This window comes from Pelodiscus sinensis, chromosome 8 (genome assembly GCF_052426305.1).
Source record: "Pelodiscus sinensis isolate ZL-2025 chromosome 8, ASM5242630v1, whole genome shotgun sequence".
In the NCBI taxonomy this organism is placed as follows: domain Eukaryota; kingdom Metazoa; phylum Chordata; order Testudines; family Trionychidae; genus Pelodiscus; species Pelodiscus sinensis.
This window is the reverse complement of record NC_143059.1, coordinates 42,417,369-42,443,761: the sequence shown is the minus strand read 5'-3', so window position 1 is coordinate 42,443,761 and position 26,393 is coordinate 42,417,369. Positions and strand designations below refer to the sequence as shown.

The window sequence follows — 26,393 nt, the reverse complement described above, 5'->3', positions numbered from 1 at the left end:
TGCACCAAGTAATGGTTTATTTCATCCTAACTCACTATTGACATCTACAGATTTTTCTGTTTGTTTCTTTTTCCAATGTGTCACTTACACTTCTCTTTAAAGGTAACTTGTAAAACAGGTGGGCAATAAGTGGTGCAGGAGCCTGATGTGATTTATCAGGGTTAACCCCTGCAGGCACCCAGACAATGTATGTACCTGAGTGCCCACAGGTATAGCCTTTCGCCGTTCCAATTGGCTGTGGTTTGCCGTTCCCAGCTAAAGGGAGCGGGAAGTAGTGCAGGCTAAGCCACTATTTCCTACAGCTTCCATTGGCCAGCAACTACAGCCAAAGGATGCTGAGTGGTCATACCTGCACATGCTCGGTTAAATAAAGCATCTGGTGGCCCTCCAGCAGCAAACCACATCTAACCCATGGGCCACTTATTACCCTTCCTTGCTGTAAAGAGTGAGTTGTACCCTCCCGATACATAAAGATTCTTTGAAAATTATCTTCCTTTTGCCTATTTTAATACATTTTAGAAATTTCAAAATATTGAGACTTTGGTTTTGGTGAATTTCCTTGGGAGGACTCTTGAGAACTAAGGTGGAGAGTTTTTCATATGTTTGAGAGAAGGGAATGTAGAAAATTTGACATGGTCCATCTAGTCCAATGTCCAATCTTCCAACAGTAGCTGGTGCCATATGCTTCAGAGGGAATGAATAGAGAAGGGTAGTTATCTAGTAATCCATCCTCTGCCGTCCAGTCCCAGTTTCTGGCAGTCAGAAGCTTTAGTGATGCATGGGGTTATATCTATGGTTGTCTTCGCTAATAGCCATTGATGCACTGATCTTCCATGAGTTTATCTAATTCTTTTTTAACCCATGGCATCCACTATATTCCATGGCAACAAGCTCCACAGTTATTTGGGGAGGAGGGTTAGCTTTTAAACTTATTACCTGTTTATTTCATACAGAGGAATCTCAGACGTACGGACACCTTTGGAATGGAGTTTGTAACTAAACAAAACATTTATGGGATGCTTGTCTGGATAGACTTATTGGATAAGGGGGTTACATCTAAGCCTGCAGACTTCAGCTTCTTCACCTGCCTCTATGGGGCTACCCCTCTCATGGAAGTAGGGACAGGCAGTTGGGTCTAGCCCCTGGCTGCATGGACCATGAGTGAGGCACCCTGGGGAACTGAGGCATCCGTGAGTATGTAACACAGGCTGTGGCCCTTTAAAAGTGCTCCTTCAGAATACAGCATGAAAGTAGGAGTTTGGGCTCCAGCAGCCAACATTCTGGGCCAGGTTCCAGCAGTAGCTGAGGAAGTTTCTTTTCTGGACAAACACTGAACATGCAAACTTGGGGGGGCTAGAGAGGAGCAGTGATTTTGTCCAAAACAGCACAGACCCCAACACTACTGCCAATTGCTCTCCTGTGTGTTGACTAGAGGGGTGGGTGTGGGGCCAGGAATCCAGATATTCCCCTACCGTTAAGATGTAATATAGCTACGGCAGAGTATTTTCTGGTTTTTTGGGAGTCTCTGCTGCCCAATTGCTTCTGTTTTCACATGCTGTCCAGTTGATTGGTTAGTCTGTAACTCTGGTGTTTGTATCTTTGAGGTTCTACTGTAGTTTGTGTTATGCGGAGAGGAAAATAATACGTCTCTTCATTTTCTGCACACTGATTTTTACTGATCTCTGTCATTTTGCCCTTTAGTTTTTACTGAGCTGGACAGTCCCGGGATTTTTAACCTTTCCATGAATGTCTGCCTCAAAACTAAGTTTTTCCTGTTAGGACTACCCTTCCTCTACTTCAATATACTCTTGAGCCTATTCACCCAAATAATAACATATATACAGAGTAAAACTTTGGAGCTGATAAGTCTCATGTAACATGCCTATTTTTGAATTATTGTTCTTCCTTGTCCCCATCAGTTGTAATAACTCTTATGTTAGCTCTAACTTAGAAGATAAGCTCCTGAAGCTAGCTAATGTATTCTACTTCTTGTGACGTGTCAGTCATACATTGTAAAACAAATGATAAAATGAAGGTGAAGTTACAGTAAACTTCCGATAATCCGGCACCTTTAGGACCCAGGGGGTGCCGGATTATCAGATATGCCGGACTATCAGAAGGGGGGGCTATGAGGGGTCTGGAGTGGGGTGAGAGGGGATGCCACCCCAGACCCCTCATAGTCCCCCTTACGATAGTCCGGCTCTGCCCCAGGCGTCCCTGATTCAGCCGCTGCTGGTCAGTTTCAGCAGCAGCTGAATCGGGGATGCCTGCAATAGGGCAGCTGGGGTGCTGCCAGGTTGGTCCCGCAGCTCCGTCCTTTGGCGCTGCGGGACCAACCCGGCAGCACTCCAGCTGCTCTGCCCCAGGCGTCCCCAAGAGCAGCTGGGGTGCTGCCGGGTTGGTCCCGCAGCCCCGAGAGGCAGCACTACGAGACCAACCCAGCAGCACCCCAGCTGCTCTGCTCCCGGCTTCCCCGATTCAGCTGCTGGTCAGTTTCAGCAGCAGCTGAATGGGGGAAGCCTGTCCGGCTGCCCCAGCACTTCCGGGTTCCTGATGGTGCCGGACCATCAGGAGTCCCGGAGCATTGGATGCCGGACTAATGGAGTTTTACTGTAAATGGTTTTCACTGAAAAATGCTGCTGTTCACACTGCTGAATTGCTTCATTCATAAGAGGGTGAGTTAGGAAATAGTGTATAATATTTTTTTTAAACAGGATACACTAGACCTGTTTCCATGTATTTAACCCTTTCTGTGCAAAGCAGGAAGAATCCTGTGCAACAGTAGGCTTTTCCCTTCAAGAAGGAAGATTCATTTAAACCCTAACTAGGAAAATCATGGGCTTTAAAAGTCCTAAAATATATTGGGTTTTAATAGGAAATGTTAAGGATCTGACAGTTAATGTACTGACCAAAAGCCACAAAGAATCCACGTAGCTGTCATGTCATTGAACTACGTCTTTTGGTATTTGGGAGATACTCTGTCCCTGTGGTGTCCATCAAGCTAGCCACTAGCCACATGTGGCTCTTTGGCTGGTTGAGTGTGGCTAGTTTGCTATAGCAATAGCCACTTGTAGTGGCTATTGCTTCAGAACTGGTTGTACACAACAGCTCTGTCTCCTAGTAGCTTAAGAACTAAAGGCCTCATCGTCAGCATTTTGCCTTTTTTATTACCATCCTGGGGTCAGGATTCAGTGCTGCTAATTGACTTGTTCATTCCTCTAATAAACACTTCACATTTTTCAATTTTAAATTCCCATAAATCTTTGCAATTTGCTTTATCAATGTAGTTTTTACAGTTTGTAATTAGAAAATCTGAATTTAGATTTAACACTTAGCTTTTCTACAGCACCTATATTAAAATGGCACCCACCACTTCTTTTCCTGTTTTGCAAAACTTTTCCATACTGTAACACACTTGCACCAGGCTAAAAAGTATTAATTTCTTGTTAATCTTGTTTTGTAGATTAGCTTCCCAATTCTGGCACCTTCAAAACAGTAGGTTCAGTAAAGAATGTTTTTGAGAAAGAATAACTTCAAAGTAAACAATTTTGCAAAATTCTGTTGGTCCAGAACAAATATTTTAAAAAAAACTTGGAAATAAAACATCTAACTACTTATGGCAGTTTTGCAAGCTGGGTAAGAAGAATGGAAACAATGGCTATTTGGTAGTGGTATTTTTCTTTTCCTCCTGCCCTTAAAAATGTGCCCTGTAATAGAGATTGAAAAGTTAAAGCTTTTAAATAGGGTTGTTAGAGTTTAACTGACTAACTGTTAAACCATTAAACTTATGCTTATCAATCAATTAATGGCGTTGATCCAGTTCAGAGGCTGCTTCACTGTGGCAGAGCAGTGAAGCCTCTTCCCTGGGAGCTGGGTGGGCCTGGGCTGCCCACTCTGCTCCCAGGGAGAAGGCATTGCTGCAGCAGTGAAGCCTACAGGGGCTGATGGACCCACTTCCTGGGAGACTTCACTGTGGACTCTGCAATGTAAAGCTAAGCTTTATACTGCAGAGCCTGCAGCTCATGTAACAGCTCAGTTTAACAGCTACATGGTTACCATATGAAACACTTTTTAACATCCCTACTTTTAAATTTTATTTTAATCCCTTATGAGAATATACAGAGCTAGAAGGACAAACGTATTACTAAACAATTGGACTGCAAGATAATTTAATTTTTAATCTAAACATTTTTCTCACACACAACTTACCATTCTGTACCTGTTCTAGTATGGAATCATGTTGTAGGTCATGTACTACATAAACTCTTTGGAGGAATGCTGTAGGAATAGTAGATGCAATAGGACTATGTTCAAGGCATGGTTTATGTGCTGTTACCAACACTGGTTTTTAATAGATTAATACACATCCCTAATATTGAAGGTGAAAGTATATATAGCTATATAAATAACTTCAAAATATAAATGGCTTGAACTAGTTTAGGTTAAATGTGTAAATAACATTTTCCCTTGTAGTCATCAGTTTCCATCTGATCCATTTAGCGATGCAACAGTCTAATATATGCTCTAGATTAATTAAAAATATAGATTAAATATAGTCAAACATATCTCTGTAATTGGTAAATTCAGTGCAGTAGGATGTGTAGGATTAAATTTTTAGTAAACGTGAAAGTGAGCATGCAATAAAATGCTTGTATGAAAAAAATAGCTATAGGTTAGGCAATTAAGCTAGTCAAAAATCTAACAACTAGTTGCACATCTAACAACTTTTGTGTGTCCAATTCCGTAAACTCTCCAGCTTTCAAACTATTTTAAAATATATTTTGGTCTTACAGAACACTAATCAATACACTTTAACATACAAGTCTCCTCTCTTTACAACATCCTTATTTGCACTATATAAATAATTTTGCCTGTTCTTTCCTGTTGCTGATATATACAATGGCATTTATAAACAAAATGAAAATTTGTAGCACATGAAATCCAATTTTTCTAATGCTGAATGGAGTGCTGGTTACATTAAAATGTGAAAAGAAATTATAAAATCTCATTTTAACTTCCTACAAATATTTATTGTTTACTAGTCATTACCTTCGAAATGTTTACTGTAGTCAAAACAAAAGATCCCTTTTCCTGTAACTGCCTGAAAAGGATGTTGTCTCTTGTGCCCAGTTTATGACAACCAGATTTTTGTGACTTCTGTGATCACATACTTGGTATAATTTGAATTTGAGTGTGTCAGTCTTTTTTTCTCTTCCCCTTCCAAATAAGTGATACTAGCCAAATGCTTCTCAACATTTTAGTGCATCATATAAGGCACATTTATTAGAACTGCTAGGTAACATCTAGGGAGGTTTTTTTAAGCTATTTGATTATAGTGAGAATGGTAACAATGCTGTAATATAACTTTCTTTATACACCCTATTTAAGTTGCTTATAACTTACTCAAACCAACTGTAGACAGAAAACTTTTCTGTTTTTGGTCCTTAATCAAAAGGGAGTGTTTTGGAAAGTTTCAGCAGAGTTAATTCAGATATTTATTAGTACATTTTTTCCTATATGTCCTGAGCTGAAGTTTTGCACATACATAGTTCAATATAGACTGGATCAATTTCCTTCAAGATTACTTTGGATTTTTATCTGGCTGTTAATTAGATCTAAAGAACAAACTAAATTTGAAGGAAATTGGTTCAGTAGTTTTGAAATAGTGATCATTGGAAGCATTTTCACACACAAAAAGTAGGATTTTGTTAAAGTTTCTGTGCTCAATCTTTTATCTAGCACATTAGGGTGTACCTGAATTGTAGACTGGCCTTTTATTCTGCTCCTCTCAACTGGCACAGTGTTTGAATATTGGAAAAACTGTGGAGCCCTTCAGTGTAATTTAAACTTTTAAAGTCCAGCAAAGCTTACAAGCACTTTCAAAAGTTTCCAATATGGTTGTGACGCCCTGGAAACCACATGAATTAAAGTAATGAATACAGTGTTGCAAGACTGATCTCCTTTGATCTAGTCTCAGCTGTGCCACTACAAAACTTAGGACATCATCAATTTAAAAACTATAGTTATAAGTAACGACTTATTTTGGAGGTTTTAAAATGCATATTGTGGACAGTTTGTATCTTCTATTGTGTGAATCTTCAGCATGGCAATGGGGGAAAACATTTTTTAAATAGGAAAATAATATTAAAACCAGCAAAAATGAGCACAGGGGATACTCAGGAACAGGTTTCACAACTGAAAGGTAACTCATTTTGAAACTGACCACATTTTTAAAAAGCACAGAGTGGTCCCAACCTCCTCAGCCTCTAAGGGCTACTGCAATATAAGTTAAATAAAATAATAGTATATTATATCTGTACACGCATTTAAGTGGGCTCTGTAACACTTTTAGAAGGAAATAGATATATACATTACTACATCCATTTTACAGATTGTAAAATTATTGCTCAAAGTTTAAAGATGAGTTTAGATAAGGGAAGTTTGCATCAGTATAATTAGCAAGTTTTCTGAATTGAGACAAGTCTTCCATTGATCAAAATGACAAAAAATGAAAGTTAGAACCTATGTCTTTAACTGTTAGGTTCATGCAAAGTGGAATAAATTAATCTGGCCTGCAAGTCAGGTCCTTGAAGTTCCCTGTGTCCTACAGATGAAAATTGTATAATAAAAATGTTCCACAGTTACAGAACATATTTTCATCTGTACCTTACAAAACTCTTTGCCAAACTGGGTGACACATTAGATTGTGTGAAAAATAAATCCCAGTTTCACACAACAGATCTGGGCTTACAGGCAATGTCCTCACCAATCAGACCACAAAGGCATCTGGGCAAATCAGTCAGTTTTTCTTCCCAGCGCAGAATATCAACCTTGGGCAAAGGGAAAGGCTTTTCAATTTTCCCTTGAGTACATGAGAGCCAGTGAACTTATATGCTGCTACCAAGTAAATTAGCCACAGAGTCCCTTTATCCTCAGTCCTGAAGCCCAAGGAGGCACAGTGCAGCAATCCTTAAGAGGACCAAGGTTTTTGTTTCCTCTGCTGGACCAAAGTCCATCCCTCAGCATTTTGTTTCTAGTTACCCTTCTGTAGAACAGACTACACTTTTTTTCTTGACTTTTCTTCTATATACTTCAAAACAATTGACAATGCTATACAAACTTGAGTGGCCCCAGTCTACAGAGTAGTACACATCAGATACAAAGATCTGTGGTTTAATAGATTTTCCACCTTAGATAAATACACTTTCCTGCCCCAAACTTCCTGTGTAAGTTTTAACAAGTCATGTTATCTGTCATGAGTATCCATATTAGAATAATTTACAATTTCTCCTTTATGGTTTATGGGGATACAGTCACTGACACCCAGGTATATGTGCAGTTCACAGCAGCTTGCAACATGCCAACAGTGCATGCAAAGTTGTTGATTTTCAAAATCTTATAATTCACCCAAATTAAAATAATTCAAAGTCTTATCATTCACCCAAATTTTCACCCACGTGCTAATAGATACTACTTCTACCTATGGGTTTGTTCCTGTCCCCAATTTCATTTTCCTAATTCAGCACGTCTCAGCTTGCAACTTCAGAGCCATTTCATTTAATTACTTAGTATAATGTGGGATTTTGTCCATATATTTTAACAGTGATTAGAAAACTATCACTAGAAAATATTTGTTTGCTTTTTAGAAGAATTGTGAAGATTGATCTTATAATGGAAACCTGGGTGCAGATTTAGTTCTGGAGGGCCAGCTGTCTCTCCATATAATTCGTATAGCTGTGTTGAAGATTGAAAAAATCTTTGTGGTTTGAGAAATGCTAATTCTGTATTCTGATTCACCAAAATAATACTCTGCTTATGTTCTTCCAGCATTACAAAGGGTCCTGGTGGATTCTTCGTTACTGGTAACTTTTACATCAGGATTGGACATAAGAGTCTAAGAATTAAATTGGTGACTTGTGTTTTAATGGAGGTTAGACTGGATGATGACTGTGGTCCCTCTGGCCTTAGAATCTATTAATTTTCCCCTCCCCAAATAGTAATTTCTTTACATCATTCAAAAGGGTAATATTAAAACAAAACAAATGTTTTAATAATCATGCTAGCTAATAGTATTTATTTTGGATTTATTTAAATTGTAATATCCTCCTGGTGAAATAAGGCAGATTTTCAAAAGAGCTCAGTTTCTTTTTAGTCACCTTAATAAAGTAACCAGTTAAGCACTTGTGAAAATGTGACCACTTCAGCTGTGTCCCCAACTTGGCCTGCTGCTTGTTTCTGAAGAGTTTGGTTTGTTTGTTTTTAATCTGGTCCTTGACATGTCAAGGAAGCAGCTATGTATGGTCTGTCAGTGAGAAGCAGCTGTATGACGTGTCAGTGAGATCAAGATGCTATTTGCATCTTTCTGTTTGAGGAGATGTGGGAGCAGCAGAGTCTGATGTTTATAAGACATTTCAAGCTACATAAAATGTATCTGGAAACCAAAATGATCAGTATAATTTTGTGTTTTTGTTGAAGAAAGCTTACCTTGAAGAATAATTGTAACTATACGAAACCTCAGGTGTCTTGAATCAAATTAGTATAGTTTGAAAAGTGTTTTATCCTTAAGTATTCAGAAAAATATACAATTTTTTTTTCATAAAAGATGGCGGACTTTGACACCAGTTGGACAGCCTATACCAGGAACAAGATTCATTGCTTTCAAAGTGCCTTTAAAAGGGGTATGTATCAAATGCTGTTTCAGTCAGTCTGTAGTAATTGCGGTGTGAAGAATTATGGAAAATAGCATTCACATTCTTACAAACTGCAGAACAGATATAGAGATATAGATATTACAGACATAATTTTTCTATTAAAATTAGTATTTAGCACATTCATCCTTTTCAGATGAGCTTTCCATAAGTTAAAGGTGGTCTTCACTTTTCTTTGTGCAAACTGGTACTTAGTGTTACTGAATATGTTTGCTTACCTTCTATACATTATAACTTTTGCATCAGCTAATCAGCACCATTTATTTAATCTTTTTAAATACAAAACTTGGCACTTCTGGAGTGCCAGTTGAGTCTTGAGCCCAGTCTTTTGCACCTTCTGAAACTGCTGTAACAACAGTGCTACTTGTGGTTGTAATTTTTGTGACATACATAGCTGTCCACCTGACATAAGCCAGAAATTAATTTCACATATATGGTGATCACCCATTAAAAGGTAGTGGTTACTCGGCCACTTTTGAAATGGTGACTGTACATTCATGTTTCTTTAACCTGTAAATTTCACAGAATTGGATAGAAGTATATTTTAAATAAATGTTTTGCTTAAATACTCTCTAATTGTGTGTGGGCATCATCTTGTATGTCAATTCCATCGTAATCTGTTTGAAGTGGTTGGCCAGATTCTGTTTTGCTGAGTTTATGCTGGTCAAAGCAGAGACTGGAAGCTGTCATAGACCTGGGTTAGGCTACCTGATATTTTGCCTGGCTTTGAACTTCAGAAAATTTTTTGCTGTTGTCTACATTCTTCTTACATTCACTTCAATCCTGATAAGACTTCGCTTCAAATATAAAGGAAAAAAATCTTAATGCTAAATGACAGATTTATGTAGCATCCAATATCATGAGTGACAGAGGAGTCTACAAACAGGCAGGGAAAAATAAGTATCCATAACATATGTAGAAAGAGAGGTGAAACCAGTAAGCTGTTCTATTAGAAGCTTCCTAGTTTTTAGGTAGAATAGACTAGTTGTTTGGGGCTTTTGCAGAGCAATTAGGGTAATTTGTTTTCGTTTGGCTTTATTGACATCAATTTAGATTTGTCTGTGGTCAAGAATGTTATATTCATTCTTTATTATAATGTTTATATTTATTTAAATGTTATATTCAGTCTTTATTGTGCAGGATGTTTTTCTTGATATGAAATTAGTGCTTATTGTGCTGGAGCAGTTCCCACATGAGCAGCCTGTCTTATCAGTGTTATCTGTTGTCATAATATCTAACAGTTAAACCATTAACTTATTTTCGGTCATCAGTTTCATCTCAATACAGATTTCTTTTAATCCACATAATATTCTGATAAGTTTTTGCTACATATTATGTTGAATAACTGTTTCCTCTTGTTCTTTATTCACTTTGTAAGAGGCAGATGTTTCTATTTTTATTGGAATTTGTAAAACACAATCTTCATTTCCCTTTTTCATCACAGGCAATTAACCAGAGACTTACTCCAACCCAGAAATTTACACCAAAAGACCTGATTGCTGCAATGAAAGCCCTAAATGTGGAACTTGGATTAATTATTGACTTAACATACACCACACGGTATTATGAAGTTAAGGTAATAATAAAGGAATAATAGAATTAAATGCGCAATTACTACTATCTTTGATCTTGTGTTACTTAATGCTAATATAAAAATTGTCATGTTGAAACAGACAAGTGAACCATCTAATCTGATTCCTGTTTCTAGCAGAAATTTATGCAGAATTATGTCATGAAGGAATTATCCTTTTTACTGTCAGCTAGCATTCACTTATGGCTTGATACAGTAACTTTTCTAGCATTTGATCATAGCTATTATAGATACTATATTTATTTATACTACTGTAATTCCCAGTATCAACAATCAAGACTACTGCGTTAGGCATTGCACAAACACACAGGAAGATGTGGACGCAGCTCTGAAGACAGATGCTATTCTAATGCACTAAATCTTTTTCAAATGCAGTATTTCTGTCATGATTATGCTGTGTGTGGGGGGATTCCACAGGTTAAATCTATACTAATTTTTTTAATTCTTTACATTATAAGTGGGAGTATTCTTTTAATGTACTCTGTGAGAGAGTAAATAGAAGCATGTATTACTAAATATATTATCTTGAATATAATAATGGGATAAAATAAGTAAGAAAGAGGAGATGAAGCTTGATATTCTTTATGGGGGAGGCTTAAATGGCATCACAATCTTTCCTAGTCAATAACCATCAACAGTGACCAGGAGGCACTGAAAAGAGTAGTTCAGTCTCCATTGCAGACTTAGGGTATGTCTACACTACCACCCTAGTTCAAACTAGGGTGGTTAATGTAGGCAACCGAAGTTGCAAATGAAGCCCGGGATTTAAATATCCCGGGCTTCATTTGCATCTTGCCGGGCGCCACCTTTTTTAAAGCCCCGGTAGTTCGGACTCCGTGCCTGCGCTACACGCGGCACGGAGTAGGTAGTTCGGATTAGGCTCTCTAATCCAAACTACCGGTACACCTACCGGTAGCCTAATCCGAACTACCTACTCCGTGCCGCGTGTAGCCGCGGGCACAGAGTCCGAACTATCGGGGCTTTAAAAATGGTGGCGCCCGGCAAGATGCAAATGAAGCCTGGGATATTTAAATCCCGGGCTTCATTTGCAACTTCGGTTGCCTACATTAACCACCGTAGTTCGAACTAGGGTGGTAGTGTAGACATACCCTAAGATTTCTTTACGTGACATTAACTCTTCCCAACAAGAGTGCTATTTGCTATGGCAATTTTTGTAAGTACAACTTTTCTAATACAGATTGAACCTCTCTACTCCAGCACACTCAGGACCTGACCAGTGCTGAAACAGAGAATTTGCCGAACCACAGGAGGGCCAAACCACAGGTTCCCTAGCCGCATTGCCAACACTTTCACTGCTTATTGGGCTCTTACAAGACATTTGGGGTAAATTAGAGCTATATATAACAACATAAAACATGGAGAGCCAGGATTGGTGATTGGAAACAATCTTTATGGGACTTTGGGAAACTTGGCCACACCCATGATCATGCGCAGATCGCCCGAACCCGGTTCTTCCAGGATGTAATCTACTCACCACAGGTGAGTAGATTACATAGATTGTTGAGCCCTGCCCATGATAAATGGACATTCGGCAAACTAAAATCATGCCAGACCACAGATGTTGCTTGACCTGAGTGTGCCAGACAAGAGTGTTGAACCTGTATAACTATGTAATGATTATTTGCGTGATATAGATTTAAACCAGTGACTTATATCTGGGTTTATTTATATATTGCTTATAAGTTTTATGGTGGTACAAGTTTTTAATGTCTAATAATTGTTGCAATTTTTTCCTTGTTGTTAGGATTTACCTAAAAGTGTGCAGTATAAGAAACTGTATACTGTTGGACTTGAAGTCCCTGATAATGCTACTATTCTACAATTCAAAAAATGGGTCAGAAAGTTCCTTTGGGAAAATGCAGGAAATGGTAATTAACAGCATTTTTAATGCTATAAAAGACCAAAATGTTATTTAAAACTTAAATGTATGATTTATTAATCATAAGAGATGTTTAATTCTACAGGTCAGGTTTCTCAAACTTTATCTTAGCGTGATCCAGTTTTGTAACTTAATAATCTCATGACACTCTCTTATTCCTTTTGACATTACAAAATGCTCGTGTCAGCTACAGCGTTGATTACACGGACAGTCTTCCTAATAGTGATTATCTTTAGCTATATTTAATGTGACGTGCCAGCTGAGAACAAGGAGAGCTGGTACCATGTGACAAGCAGGTACTTCATGGACCACTGCTGGCCCACAAACCAAAGCTTGGGAGCCACTGGTATAGTGCTGTGTACAATAAGTAATACTTTTCATAACAGTTTCTGTAATTGGACACAATGAAGGATTTTCTGATCATAGTTTTTCTTCTTTTATTATTATTTAGGAGGTAGCCTTTCTCTTTTGAAGGCATCTAGTGTAATAACCTCCTGTCTGATCTTCATCTTCTACTTCATAGCAGAACCACATAGTAATGTGACCCTCAGTTCTCTGAATTAGAAGTCAAGGACATAGATCAACAGCATGAAGCTGTCATTTAGCTAATTGGTTATATAGTTTTTTAGAATCATAGAACAGTAGAACTAAAAGGGACCTCGAGAGGTCAAATCCAGTCCCCTGACCTCATGGCAGGACCAAGCACAATTTTTCTCCCTCTTCCTTGTAACACTGTCTTAGATATTTGAAAACCGCTATCATGTCCCCTGTTAGTCTTCTCTTTTCTGAACTAAACAAGCCCACTGCTTTCAGTCTTCCCTCATAGCTCATGATTTCTAGATCTTTAATAATTTTTGTTGCTCTTCTCTGGACCTTCTCCAATTTTCTACATCTTTCTTGAAATGTGGTGCCCAGAACTGGACACAATACTCCAACTGAGGCCTAATCAGTGCAGAATAGAGCAGAAGAATGACTTCTCATGTCTTGCTCACAATACTACTGTTAATGCATCCCAAAATCATGTTTGCTCTTTTTTTTTTTTTTTTTTTTTTTTTTTTTTTTTTTTTTTGTTTTTTTTTTGAAACATGTCTACCTGCCTAATCTGCATCCCTCTGCAGATAAAATACCCATATTTATCTTGTGGTCCACTATGATCCCTAAATCCCTTTCAGCAGTACTCCTTTCTAGACAGTCACTTCCCATTCTGTATGTGTGAAACTGACAGTTCCTTCCTAAGTGGAGTACTTTGCATTTGTTCTTATTAAACTTCATCCTATTTACCTCAGACCATTTCTATAGTTTTGTCCAGATAATTTTGAATTTTGATCCTATCCTCCAAAGCACTTGCAACCCCTCCCATCTTGGTGTCATCTGCAAACTTAAAAAATGTACTCTCTACACCATCATCTAAACAGTTTGTGAAGATTTTGAACAGAACCAGTCCCAAAACAAACCCCTGTGGAGCCCCACTTGTTATGCCCTTCCAGCATGATTGTGAATCATTTATAATTACTCTCTGAAAATGGCTGTCCAGCCAGGTATGCACAACCTAGATGGGGCTACTATAAGGTGTGTATTTCCCTAGTTTATTGATAAAAAGGTCATGTGAGACCGTGTCTAATACCTTACTAAAGACTAAGTACAGGCAGTCCCCGACTTACGTCGGATCTGCACTTACGAACGGGGCTTTTCTCGCCCCGGAGCTCACAGTCTCCCTGGTCTGGAGCTTCTCCCGGTCTCCCTGGTCTGCTGGGGGGGTCCAGCAAAGCCGCTGGACCCCCCCAGCAGACCAGGGGGACCTGAGCAAAGCCGCGGAGCATCCCCGCAGCAGGACAGCCCGGGCGCGCTCCAAAGCTTTGCTCCCCATCTGCCTGCAGACCAGGGAGACCGGGAGCAAAGCCTTGGAGCACGCCCGCAGCGGGACATCCCAGGTGCGCTTGAGCTGTCCCCCTGCGGGCGTGCTCAGCGGCTTTGCTCCCCGTCTCCTGACCAGCAGACCAGGGAGATGGGGAGCAAAGCCTCGGAGCACGCCCGCAGGGGGACAGCTCAAGCGCGCCCGGGCTGTCCCGCTGCAGGCGTGCTGCAAGGCTTTGCTCTCCGTCTCCCTGGTCTGCAGGGAGACTGGGAGCAAAGCCCTGGAGCATGCCCACAGCAGGACAGCCCAAGCGCTTGGGCTGTCCCGCTGCGGGCATGCTCCGCAGCTTTGCTCTCCATCTCCCTGGTCTGCAGGGAGACGGGGAGCAAAGCCTTGGAGCATGCCTGCAGCGGGACAGCCCAAGCGCTTGGGCTGTCCCGCTACGGGCGTGCTCCGAGGCTTTGCTCCCCGTCTCCCTGGTCTGACCAGCAGACCAGGGAGATGGGGAGCAAAGCCTCGGAGCACGCCAGCAGTGGGACAGCCGCGGCGCGCCTGGACTGTCCCGCTGCCTGCGTGCTCTGCGGCTTTATTCCGCGTCTCCCAGGTCAGCAGACCAGGAAGACGGAGCAAAGCCATGGAGGACTTGGGCGGTCCCGCCACCAACGTCTCTCTGGTCTGCTGGGGGAGGGGTGCAGCTAGTGCCCCCCCCCCCCAGCAGACCAGGCTTTTCTTGCCTGCCTCTGGGGTAGAGCAGCTGGGGGCTGCTGAGTTGGTCCCGCAGCGCCGCTCCGGACCAACCCGGCAGCACCCCAGCTGCTCTGCCCCAGGCGTCCTGATTCAGCCGCTGCTGGTCAGTTTCAGCAGCAGCTGAATCAGGACGCCTGGGGGCAGAGCAGCTGGGGTGCTGCTGGGTTGCTCCAGTAGCGCCGAGGAGCTGCGCTACTGGAGCAACCCAGTAGCACCCCAGCTGCTCTGCCCCAGATGTCCCCAAGTCAGCCGCTGCTGAAACTGACCAGCGGCTGACTACAGGAAGCCCGAGGCAGAGTTGCTCTGCCCCGGGCTTCCTGGAATCAGCCGCTGATCAGTTTCAGCAGCAGCTGACTTGGGGACGCCTGGGTTTCTTAAGTTGAATCTGTATGTAAGTCAGAACTGGCATCCAGATTCAGCCGCGGTTGAAACTGATCAGTTTCAGCAGCGGCTGACGCCAGTTCCGACTTACATACAGATTCAACTTAAGAACAAACCTACAGTCCCTATCTTGTACGTAACCCGGGGACTGCCTGTATGCCGCATCCACCATTTCTCCCTTATCCACAAGGTCTGATAGCTAACAGCCAGCATGGATTTGTAAAGAACAAATCATGTCGAACCAATCTTAGCTTATCAAAGAAAGCTGTATCACCGTATTTTCTTCCAGATGTTTGCAGATTAATTCCTTAATTACTTGCTCCATTCTCCATTATCTTTTTTGGCATAGAAGTTAAACTGACTGGTCTGTAGTTTCCTGGGTTGTTCTTATAGTGCCCATCTAAAAAAAAGGGAAATATTTGCCCTTTTCCAGTCTTCTGGAATCTCTCATGACTTCCATGATTTTTCAAAGATGATAGCTAAAGGCTCAGATACCTCCTGTATCAGTTCCTTGAGTATTCTAGGATGCATTTCATCAGGCTTTGCTGACTTGAAGATGTCTAACTTTTCTAAGTAATTTTTAACTTGTTCTTTTTTTATTTTAACTTCTAAACCTACCCCTTGTCCAATAGCATTCACTATGTTAGGCATCTCATCACCATCAAACTTCTTGGTGACAACTGAAACAAAGAAGTCATTAAGCACCACTGCACTTTCCAAGTTTCCTGTTTTGTTTTCCTCCTCTTCACTGAGCAGTGGGCCTACCCTGTCCTCGGTCTTTCTCTTGTTTCTAATATACTTGTAGAACATCTTCTTGTTACCCTTTATGTCTCTAGCTAGATTTTACTCATTTTGTGCCATTGCCATTCTACTCTTTCCCCTGCATACCTGTGGGCTGTGTCTACACTGGGCCTCTTATTCCGGAAAAGCAGTCGCTTTTCCGGAATAAGCTGCGAGCTGTCTACACTGGCCACTTGCTTTTCTGGAAAAGCAATGATGATCTACTGTCAAATTGTCAGTGTTTTTCCGGAAAAACTATGCTGCTCCCATTCGGGCAATAGTCCTTTTCTGGAAAAACTGTTCTGGAAAAGGGCCAGTGTAGACAGCACAGTAGTCTTTTCCGCAAAAAAGCCCCGATCGCGAAAATGACAATCGGGGCTTTTTTCTGGAAAAGCGCGTCTACGTTGGCCACGGACGCTTTTCCAGAAAAAGTGCTTTTCCGGAAAAACATCCTGCCAATGTAGACGCGCTTTTCCGGAAATACTTTTAACAGAAAAACTGTTCCGTTTTAAGCATTTCCGGAAAAGGGTGCCAGTGTAGCCGTAGCCGTGGTGTTTGCTTATATTCATCCTTTGTAATTTGACCTAGTTTCCACTTTTTATATGACTGCTTTTTTATTTTTATATCATGTAAGATCTCCTAGTTAATCCAAGGTAGTCTCATGCCATACAGTCTGTCTTTCCTACGATGTGGAATAGTTTGCTTTTGGGCTCTTAATAATGTCTCTTTAAAAAACAGCCAACTCTCTTCAGTTGTTTTTCCTCTTAGTTTTGCTTCCCGTGGGATCTTACCTACCAGCTGTCTGAGTTGGATCCCTCTAATCCAGGCTGACTTCAAGTGTTTTTTCTTTCGCTTTTGAAAGGGTTCAGGAGAATCTAAGTAAACTGTTTCAGGGTAAATTTAAACATCCACCAAACTCTTGTTCACAAAGTCAGTCACATTTTGTTCTAGTTACTTGATTCAGTTTCCTTATCACAATGTGGTTGATGGTTATCTAGTCATTCAGCTTTTCTTCTTATAAGTTTTTCCATTCTTTTTTCTTGGCCTTTATTGGACTAGTCTAGTTTCCAAAGGTTGGGAAGTTGATGCGATCTAACAGAGGTAACTGCTGCTACAATTGCAGCAGAAAAAGCATACATTCTGGACATATATCAGTGTGTTTTTTGTGTACACACAGACAGGCTTAATAATAATGTTGCAAATCTACTAATTGAAACTGCTTTAGTGTAAACAATAAATGGCTTCTTTCTGTTTTGCACTCTTCATTTTATGACTTTCATTTTTTCCACACTTTTTTCCTTTTATAGATAAACTCATTGGAGTTCATTGTACCAATGGAATTAATAGAACTGGCTACCTTATATGTAGGCAAGTATTACATGAAAATTGAGATAATTTTTTTCATTAGAATATCAATCATAGTTTTTCATTAGACTATCGGTCATAGTTTACACCAGTGGTTTTCAAAGTACGGATCATGACCCAAAGTACAGGTCTCAGAAGGTCTGGCGCTGGATCACTTTGCTATAGGATGACCATGCTGCAGCCCGGAAGTAGCCAGCAACAGATCTAGTTCATAGGTGGGGGAGGGAGCGGGAGGCTCTGCGGATCCAAGCACTGCCCCTGCCTTGAGCACCATCTCCCCACTCCTGTTGGCTGGTTCCTGGCCAATGGTGGGGGAGTGGGAGGAGGCGAAGCAGTGCCTGCTGGTGAGAACAGTACACAGAACTGCTTACACACCTGCTTATGAGCTGAACCTTCTAATATCTGCTTCTGGGGCACAGTATGATCTGTGGTGCAAGGACAAGCAGGAAACCTGCATTAGCACTTCTGCAACACTGCTGACTGGGAGTTGCTGGAAGTAAGCCTGCCCCTCACTCCCCTGTCTCAGCCTTGAGCCCCCTCCCTCATTCCTGGCCCCACACTATAGCCCATATTCTAGTCAAAATATATAATTATGTTGGTTTGCAAACGTCAACAATTTTCTTCAACTGGGTCGCAAGAAAACAAGTTTGAAAACCACTGGTCTACACCTATATAATAATTCTACTTTTTTTTGTCAGATACCTTATTGATGTTGAAGGTTGGGATCCAGAGACAGCTATTCAAGGTATTTCATAGAACTTGAACAAAACATAGGGCTCTGTGTCTACAGTGATTTTGTGAATGCTACCTCATACTCACCTCCATCCATTTTGCTGCTGCTGCTTTGGTGTCTGACAGTATTTGAGCACTTGAACATCTGAATCAGTTCTCTCCCTCCAACCCCATTATAGGTTTTTAAAATTGTGTGTATTGGTGTGGTCATTAGTAGCAACTGTAAGTTACAGTTGGAAAGCAGTTTGCTGCAAAAATGTCAGTATGCTGCAATTTCATATGAGTTGCAGGAATCCATAGTGAATTTATTTCGAGTTCATTGTGCCGTGGTTTGCATGGTACCCTGACTGACTACATTATATGCTGCTGTGTTTCAAGCATGTTTAATTGCACATGCTAATGTGTTGACAATTTTCTTCAGCTTTTGGCGATGCTAGAGGTCATCGTATAGATGGTCTTGTGTATCTAACAGATCTCAGAACTCAGCCAATGAGAAGGTAGGAAAAAGGCTTTTAATTACATTATTTTAGTTGTCAAGTGCAGTTCCTTACATTTACAATGCTTCAGTCATATGTCTCTTCTCCCATTAAGCTCATATTGGTCCCTCTTATTACACTGCTAGCAGGTGTAGCCTGTCGTGGACTGGGCAAAGTCATTTTGCATAGATTACACTTTATAGGAAAGTTGAAGAAATTTAAATATATGTAATAGATGTTTTATTAATGTGTTTGCAAAAGAGAAGTAAAAGAACTGTTTCAAATTTGTAGAATATCAACTTCAAACATTATTTATTTTATTGAATAATTACCATACATAGTACATTTGAATTGGAAACTCGTAAAGCTTCCTTACTCTTTACGTAACTAATTTCAATTATTTTGTGATTTGTAACGATAAAAATTTTCTTTGCACTAAAATGACAATTGAATAGGCGACTCAATTTTAATTTTGTTACTAAATATTTTTTATGAACTCAAATCCTAATAGTCATGACTTTTTTCCCATGAAAAACAAAAATAATTATTTAAACCTCTTACCCAGCATATTCCAGTGTAAAAAGTAAAGCATTTTGTTAAGTTAAGTGGCAGGATTGTTTATGCAAAATTTCATATCTGTAGGTAATCGTGAAGTATGACTTTATTTTGCAAAAATAAATCCACAAACTCTTCAAAGATAAGCACTGATTATGTATCTGCTATATATTTTGAAGACTTTGGGTATTAATGATATGAAATGCAATTGTCTCCTTTGGCTTGTATATAATGCAAAGCGGTTTCTTTTGCAATTGATTTTTCTTAATTTTTTCTATTGTTGTCTCATACTTCCTTAGGAGCATTCAACAGTTATAAATGGAAGGGAGCAGCTGGCAAAAAATTATTCACTGTCTCCTCTTAGGCCTTGTCTACATTAAGGAAAGATTGCCACTTTTATGATCTATCTTCCGGACTTTGATTTAGCAAGTCTAGTTAAGACTCACTAAATTGAATTCCGAGTGCGCCCCTGATGACTACCAGTATTGCACCTTTTGCGAGGAGTAAGGGAATCTGACGGGAGCATTTGCTACTGTCTACCTCCCGCTATGGGGGCACTGCCACGCTTGGCTTAAGGTAAGCCGAATCTAGCTATATATTGTACGTAGCTGGAGTTGCATACCTTAAGCCTCGCTGCCGGGTCTAAGGTAGACCTGGCTTTAGCCTGCGAGACTCTGGATGTGTAAACCTTTCCAGATATGCTGCATAGGGATTGCCATAACAGATCAAACCTGTGATCCATCTAGCCTGCTGTCTTGTTTCTGACAATGGCCTGCACCAAATACCTCAAAGGAAAATGAAACAGACTGTGTAACAGGCAGTTATGAAATATCTGGCCCAGAAGGGAAGATTAATCTTCACCTCAATCTAATATAACTGGACGTTATTCTAATCCATATAATTCTACTAAGCTTTTTGGCCTTTATGATATCATTGTAGAAGTGAAGTTATAAGCTGTGGATTTTTTAAATGTGATTTTTTTTTTTGGTCTTTCAGTTTCACTGACTGTCCCTTGTTCCTGTTTTATGAAAATGCAGATAGGGACACTTGATTTACCTTTTCTATACTAATCACTATCATGTGTACTTTCATACAGAAAGGGATGAAGTAGTTGAGGATCAATTTTGCAAATAACCATGGGTCTTTGCCCCAACTGCCAAAGCGTCAGATTGAATTGTCAGTGTAGTATAAAATATTTTCTTTGCCTTTTTCTCTCAGCCATCTCAGAAAAAAAATAAACTAAAATTCACTGATATGTACACGTAGTCCTGTGTCCAATGCAGGAGACTGGACTAGATGACTTCTTGAATTCTCTTCCAATCTTGCATTTCTATGATTTTTTAGCTTTCCAGCACTCACATAATTTTTTCCAGCTGTGGAAATTGGCATTAACATACTGCTGAAAGAAAGTATTTTAATAAAATAAATTTTATATTTTCCCTAGTAATCTCGGAATGGATGTATGGGATCCTGATGAAGATATTATACCTCCACCAAATGCGATGGAAGGACCTGTAGATAGGTTCCCAAATGAAGATTTTCATGGGTAATTGGCAAAAATGTCACTTTTTAAAAAAATGCAATTGGAAGATAACTATTGGAATAGTTAGACTGGTATTGTGTTCTGTTTACAGTAATAATAATTCAGCATGGCTATTTTAAATTAAGGTTGTGATAAAAAGATGAAGCAAGGGAATAATATAAGAGGATGTCTTCCAGTACAAGCACTTTGGCTTCACTGGGGAAATTTTTATGCAGTAAAAATGTTTTTCCTTTGGTTTTGGAAGAAATACATATTTCATCTTCTGTTCCTTAAAAACATTCTAGAACAGTGGTTTGTGTCTGAATTTCTTGTTAGTTTTCTGTGTGGTTATTTTGTAGTTGTTTGTTAAAAATGCGACATGGAATTAGTGGTTTTAACAATCTTAACAATAGAATAATATGTTTTATATTTTATAATAAAATTAGACAAGGTGGATGAGGTAATGAACATAAGACAGAGAAAGTTTTATAAAATACATATATTATATAGTATAATTAGACAGATTGGACTGCTAATACTTTAGTACCTTTATATTATTGAGTGATAATGTCCTTCATTCTCAATCCTGACTAGTTTAAAAAATGCTGCTTTACCTGGATAGTGAATTTGAAATATTTATAATGTAAATGCAAATAAGCTGTTTTAAAAAACTAATTTTCTTCACAGGCCTGGGAAAAGATTAAGAATTTATGATGATGACCACTCTCACAATGATTTACAAGGACAGATACAGTTGAGAGATTTTGATTTCATTAACAAGGGACCTGGACAAAGACGAAGACCATTTCATGACCACCAATCTCAGAACGATTTACAAGCTCCAATGCAAATGAGAGATTGGGATTATAACAGGGGACCCGGACAGAGGCGAAGACCTTTTCCTGATCACCAGTTTTATGATGACTATCAAGAAGACATGCAGCTGAAGGATCTAGATTTCAATAACAAGGGCCCTGGACAAAGACTGAGGCCTTTTCATGGCCGCCAATTTCATGATGACTTACAGGGAGACATGCAGTCAAGAGACTTTGAGCATGTTAATAGAGGCCGTGGACAAAGGCAGAGACCCTTTCCTGACCCCCCATCTCACAGTGACTTACAGGATGACATGCAGCTGAAAGATTTTGATTTTGTCAACAGAGGTCGTGGGCAGAGGCGAAGGCTTTTCCATGACCACCAGTCTAATGATGATTTTCAGGCCCAGATGCAGTTGAAGGATTTAGATTTCATCAACAAGGGGCCTGGACAAAGGCTAAGACCTTTTCATGACTATCAAACACATGATGACTTACAGCCACAGATGCAGTTGGGAGATTTTGAATTTGTTAATAGGGGCCGGGGGCAAAGGCTGAGACCTTTTCATGACCATCAACCTCGCAATGATTTACAAACAGAGATGCCGTTGAAAGATTTTGATGATAGGGGATCTGGACAAAGGCGCAGACCTTTTCACGACAGTCAGTCTTATGATGACTTACAGGAACAGACACAGTTGAAAGATTTTGATTTTGTTAATAAAGGGCATGGACAAAGGCTGCAATCTTTTCATGACCATGATGACTTGCCACGTGAATGGTGTTCAGATAGGTGAAGTATTATTTTACTGTTAACAGCTGATTTGGGGAGTAGCAGTTATTGTTTCTCATTATGTTATTATTTGACATTTTAAGGATAGTTAGCAATTAGCTAGGTTCCCTACCCCCTTTAGTTTCCCAACTTTAGGGCCTGCTCTTGCAAGCCCTTAGATGAGTAATCTCTAGAGCTGTAGTGTCCAGCTAGTTCTGCTAGCTATAGTGAACTAGCCATACTCAACCGGTCAATAGCCAGATGTGGCTAGCATGTTGGACACCATGGTTCTAGAGTATTTTTGTACTTTCTTAAATTAGAGAACTGAATTACTTTAAATTAAAGTAATTTCCAGTAACTACTCAGAATCAACGTGAAGAAAAATGCTTCATCTCACTTCATTTTATAGTGAGGTTTGCATCTGAAAATCAGTCCTCAGTATTGAAAGAAATATATATGTTGAGGTAATGAGCAAAGCAATGAGGAAGTGTTGGATTTCAGTTGCTTATTTCATGTCTTGCTAGCAAACTGCTCATTGGAGAACTGTAAATCGTTGAACACTCTCTAAAACAAATGTTAAGAAAACTGTTGGGAAAACTGTTGGGTTTACGTACATGGGCCTCATGCACACAAGCAGGGTAATCTGATTGCAGGCCACAAGATGTTTTGCTGACATTGACCATTCACAGCCACCATCTCCTGCCACTCCCACTGGTCATGGTTCTCCATTCCCAGCCAATAGGTGTAGGAAGTGGTGACCAACACATCCCTCCTTACGTTTTGCCTGCAGGTGCTGCCCTCATTAACTCTCATTGACCAGGAACAGAGAACATTAGCCACTGGGAGCTGTGGGGGTGGTGCCTCTGAATAGTCATCGTCTGCAAAATGTCTTGTGGCTTGCAGTCAGATTACCCTGATGTGCCGTAGGTCTCCCACCACTGTTCTACACTGTAAAAAAAAATGTTTGGGGGTACTAGAAATTAAGACTTATTTCTATCTTTCACTTTTGTTTTGCACAATTTATCAGTTAGGGTATTAGTTCTTCTGAGGTTTTATAATTTTTTATGTAACTATGATATTTCTCCCCTGTTAACTAGTTTTGGTTACTTTTTTTAAATCTAAAAGAACTTTATTAGTGAATTACTTAACACATTAGTCTTCTCTTAAGATGTAATTCTTTTGTTTCTTTCAGAAATCGGTCATTTTCCTCCCATGAAAATTTACCAGAACCTCACTTTTCTTCTTCTCCTTCACGTCACAGAGATTATGGATCTGATAATGATGATTTCAGTAGAAGTTACAGGTACATCTCAATGTTCAAGTTTTGCATATTAATCTACATACTGCTCATTACCATCCCCCCTACACCCAGACTGAAGCGGCAGCAGCAGCGGTTCCCCGCGCCTCTGAGGCTTTGCTCTGGCAAAGCCTCAGAGGCGCGGGACCCCCCCCCGCGGCTGCGGCTTCAGTCCGGGAGCCTGTGGTCTGCTGGGGACCGTCCCCAGCAGACCACAGGCAGCCAGACTGAAGCGGCAGCAGCGGCGGTTCCCTGCGCCTCTGAGGCTTTGCTCTGGCAAAGCCTCAGAAGCGCGGGAACCTGCCCAGTGCCCCTGGTCTGCTGGAGACGGTCTCCAGCAGACCAGGGGCACCGGAGCAGCTTACGAACGGGGCTTTCTCGACCCGACCTCCGGGGCGAGAAAGCCCCGTTCGTAAGTGCGGATCCGACATAAGTCGGATCCGCGTAAGTCGGGGACTGCCTGTATATTAAAGGTTAAATTACCTACCTATAATTGCTCTTTGAAGGTACACCATTATAAAGTTTAATACCAGCCAGTTATGATTATTGAAATATTGTATGTCTAAGTATTGTATAGTTAATATTTGGTTTTATTACAGCAATCGGCCTAACTGTCCTGAAGATAATAGGAGAATACGTCCTTCAGAAGAATTTAACAGAGGTGGAAGAAACAGATTTGCACCATATTCTTCACGTACAATGCATCTGTCCTCATCCGTACACCAAGACAACGATTCAACTGTTTATGAAAGGAAATCTTTTCAAGGTGAATTTTCAAGAGATATGGAGCAAGGCAAAAGATTACCCGTTGTAACAGTTGATTACAATTATGGGTTGCCATTAGATTACAGACCTGAAGAGGAAGAGAGAACACATTATGATTTAGCTCCAAGAGAACGCTACAACTGGAACTGAATAAAAACAAAGCATTTTCTCTGGTAAAACCTGTATTTACCCATTTTACTTTGTATGTGGACCAATTTTTTTACAAATTAGAAAATTCGAGTTTCAGTGTTGAGAACTTGTCTCTACTGTATGTATGTACTGAAATAGTGTGTGTTAAGTATATTTGGAGACAAATCCTCAATACATGTGAAATTAAAATAGTCCTTGTTTTTAGTGAATTTGGAACCCTGTATCTTGAAGCAAACACCTGACTAGACGGTGGTTGTGGTTTTGTTTAACTTTCTTTAAATGCAAATAATTTTAGGATGCAACACTTGTAATAAAAGCTAAAAAACTGCACCATAAGTTAGAGTAACATTTGAAATTATAGAAAACCTACGAATAAAGCAGAAAGTAATGCCAACTTAATTGAGATGTATGGTGATATCTTGGATTTCTTAATGCTAACCAGCAACAAAAAAATTGAGTGTCCATGTCATAATGAAACTTTTCACCAATTATTTGAATTATAATCATCCATACCTATTTTTTGGTAGTAGCATGTATCTCTTATTAAATTTAGTAGACATTCTTCATGCATAAGCATACAATGGGGCTGGTTGATGCAAGTATCTGAGGGGCTCATTCTGCCCAAAACACTTTGGGCTTTTTCCTTCCCTTTCTTCCATTGTTGAATGCGGTCTATTCTGCTGGACTGCTGCAGCACTGTTCTCCACAACACACAGCTTTACATGTGAGTTTTCTCACACATTGCTGAGAAGTTCAAATTAATTGGATTTTTAGTAAAAAGAGCTTGTTGATGTTGCTCTTAGGGCAGCTGCATTCCTTCCTGCTCCCACAGGTGATGTCTATATAAATCCAGGGCCAGGTGCATTTTATCATTATCTTCCATTTGCCCTCCTGGCAGCAATGCAGCAGAATCATCTAGCCTATACCACCAGCCCACCTGTCCCAGCTGACCAGATCGTTTGAGGTGTGTGTGTACTCTTTCATATGTTAGTTCAACGTACCTTCAATCCTACTACACCTTCTACTGGCTTCCCTTAGCAACACTGCAGAGCAGTTTGGTCAGAGAAGTAGCTAGAATCTTCTGATAAAGGTAACCTTAAGTTCAATTGTATGTGCTAGAGCAGTCTACTTTGGAATACTATCCTATTTGATCTGCTGTCAGTTCTCCAGCAGAGAGTGACTGATGAACTCCTGTCACCAGCCTTCCATTTCTGGTGAATATTCAATACCTATTGAATGCAGTGTAAAAGCCAGTGTTAAGGGAAAAATTACTTTAAAGGTGGCATGGCTGTAAACGCACTCTCAGGCAATTTTTTTAAAAAATAAGAACTTCCATAGTGAGGTATCTTAACAAGTGTTCAGATTTTCAAAGTGCTAAGCATCTAGCATCTCCTATTGACCTGAACTTTATTATGAAAGTTCCAAGAAGCTTAAGTCCTAACTTTTGTTTAGAGTCAAAGCATTACAGATTTCTACACAATCTGCTCAAATATGCTGGACCTGCTTTCTGTTGTAGAAAAATGGTTTAGCACGTGAGATTATTCTGCTGCAGCTACAAATTATCTGGTTTTATGCTCCTTTCTGATATACCAGTGTAACATAGTTTCATGATTTTTTTTTTAACTAGAGCTAGGTGGCAAGTGCTATTTTTCAGAACTGAAAATGTGTCCCTTCCCGAATTGTGACAAAAAAATTAAAATCTCAAATGGAAAACCTAACACTCTCACTTTGGCTCAATCAAAACATGTTTAATTTTAATTAATTTTGAAACAATTTGTTTCAATTTTAGCAATTCTTAATTTGTTTAGAAATTTAAGCTAAATTAAACTAAAAAAGTCATTTTAAACTATAGAATTGAAATTTGTCAGAGAAATTGCCTGTTCAATTTTTTTCAATATTTTTCATGTCTGGAGAATTTAATTTTGACACACAGTTTTTGATAAGTTTTGCTTCTGTAAATGAAAACTTTTTAATAGGCTTGT

General features: G+C 39.8%; 1 protein-coding gene across 3 annotated transcripts in view; it reads left to right on the top strand.

The window, feature by feature from the left end:
- The window catches only part of LOC102451939 (uncharacterized), a 34,611-nt gene extending 9,801 nt beyond the window's left edge, over window positions 1-24,810 (top strand). For 2 of the 3 annotated variants that reach the window (XM_006113171.5, XM_014581829.4), the window contains exons 3-12: window positions 8,603-8,678; window positions 10,153-10,284; window positions 12,065-12,188; window positions 17,270-17,330; window positions 18,026-18,072; window positions 18,481-18,556; window positions 20,535-20,636; window positions 21,300-22,220; window positions 23,392-23,502; window positions 24,096-24,810. In XM_006113171.5, coding sequence (XP_006113233.2) covers window positions 8,603-8,678; window positions 10,153-10,284; window positions 12,065-12,188; window positions 17,270-17,330; window positions 18,026-18,072; window positions 18,481-18,556; window positions 20,535-20,636; window positions 21,300-22,220; window positions 23,392-23,502; window positions 24,096-24,411 — 1,966 coding nt within the window. In that variant the 3' untranslated portion in view covers window positions 24,412-24,810. Of the gene's footprint in view, window positions 1-7,827; window positions 7,863-8,602; window positions 8,679-10,152; window positions 10,285-12,064; window positions 12,189-17,269; window positions 17,331-18,025; window positions 18,073-18,480; window positions 18,557-20,534; window positions 20,637-21,299; window positions 22,221-23,391; window positions 23,503-24,095 lie in introns of all 3 variants that reach the window. The other variant, XM_075935195.2, reaches the window with a different exon arrangement.
- Window positions 24,811-26,393: the final 1,583 nt, after the last annotated feature.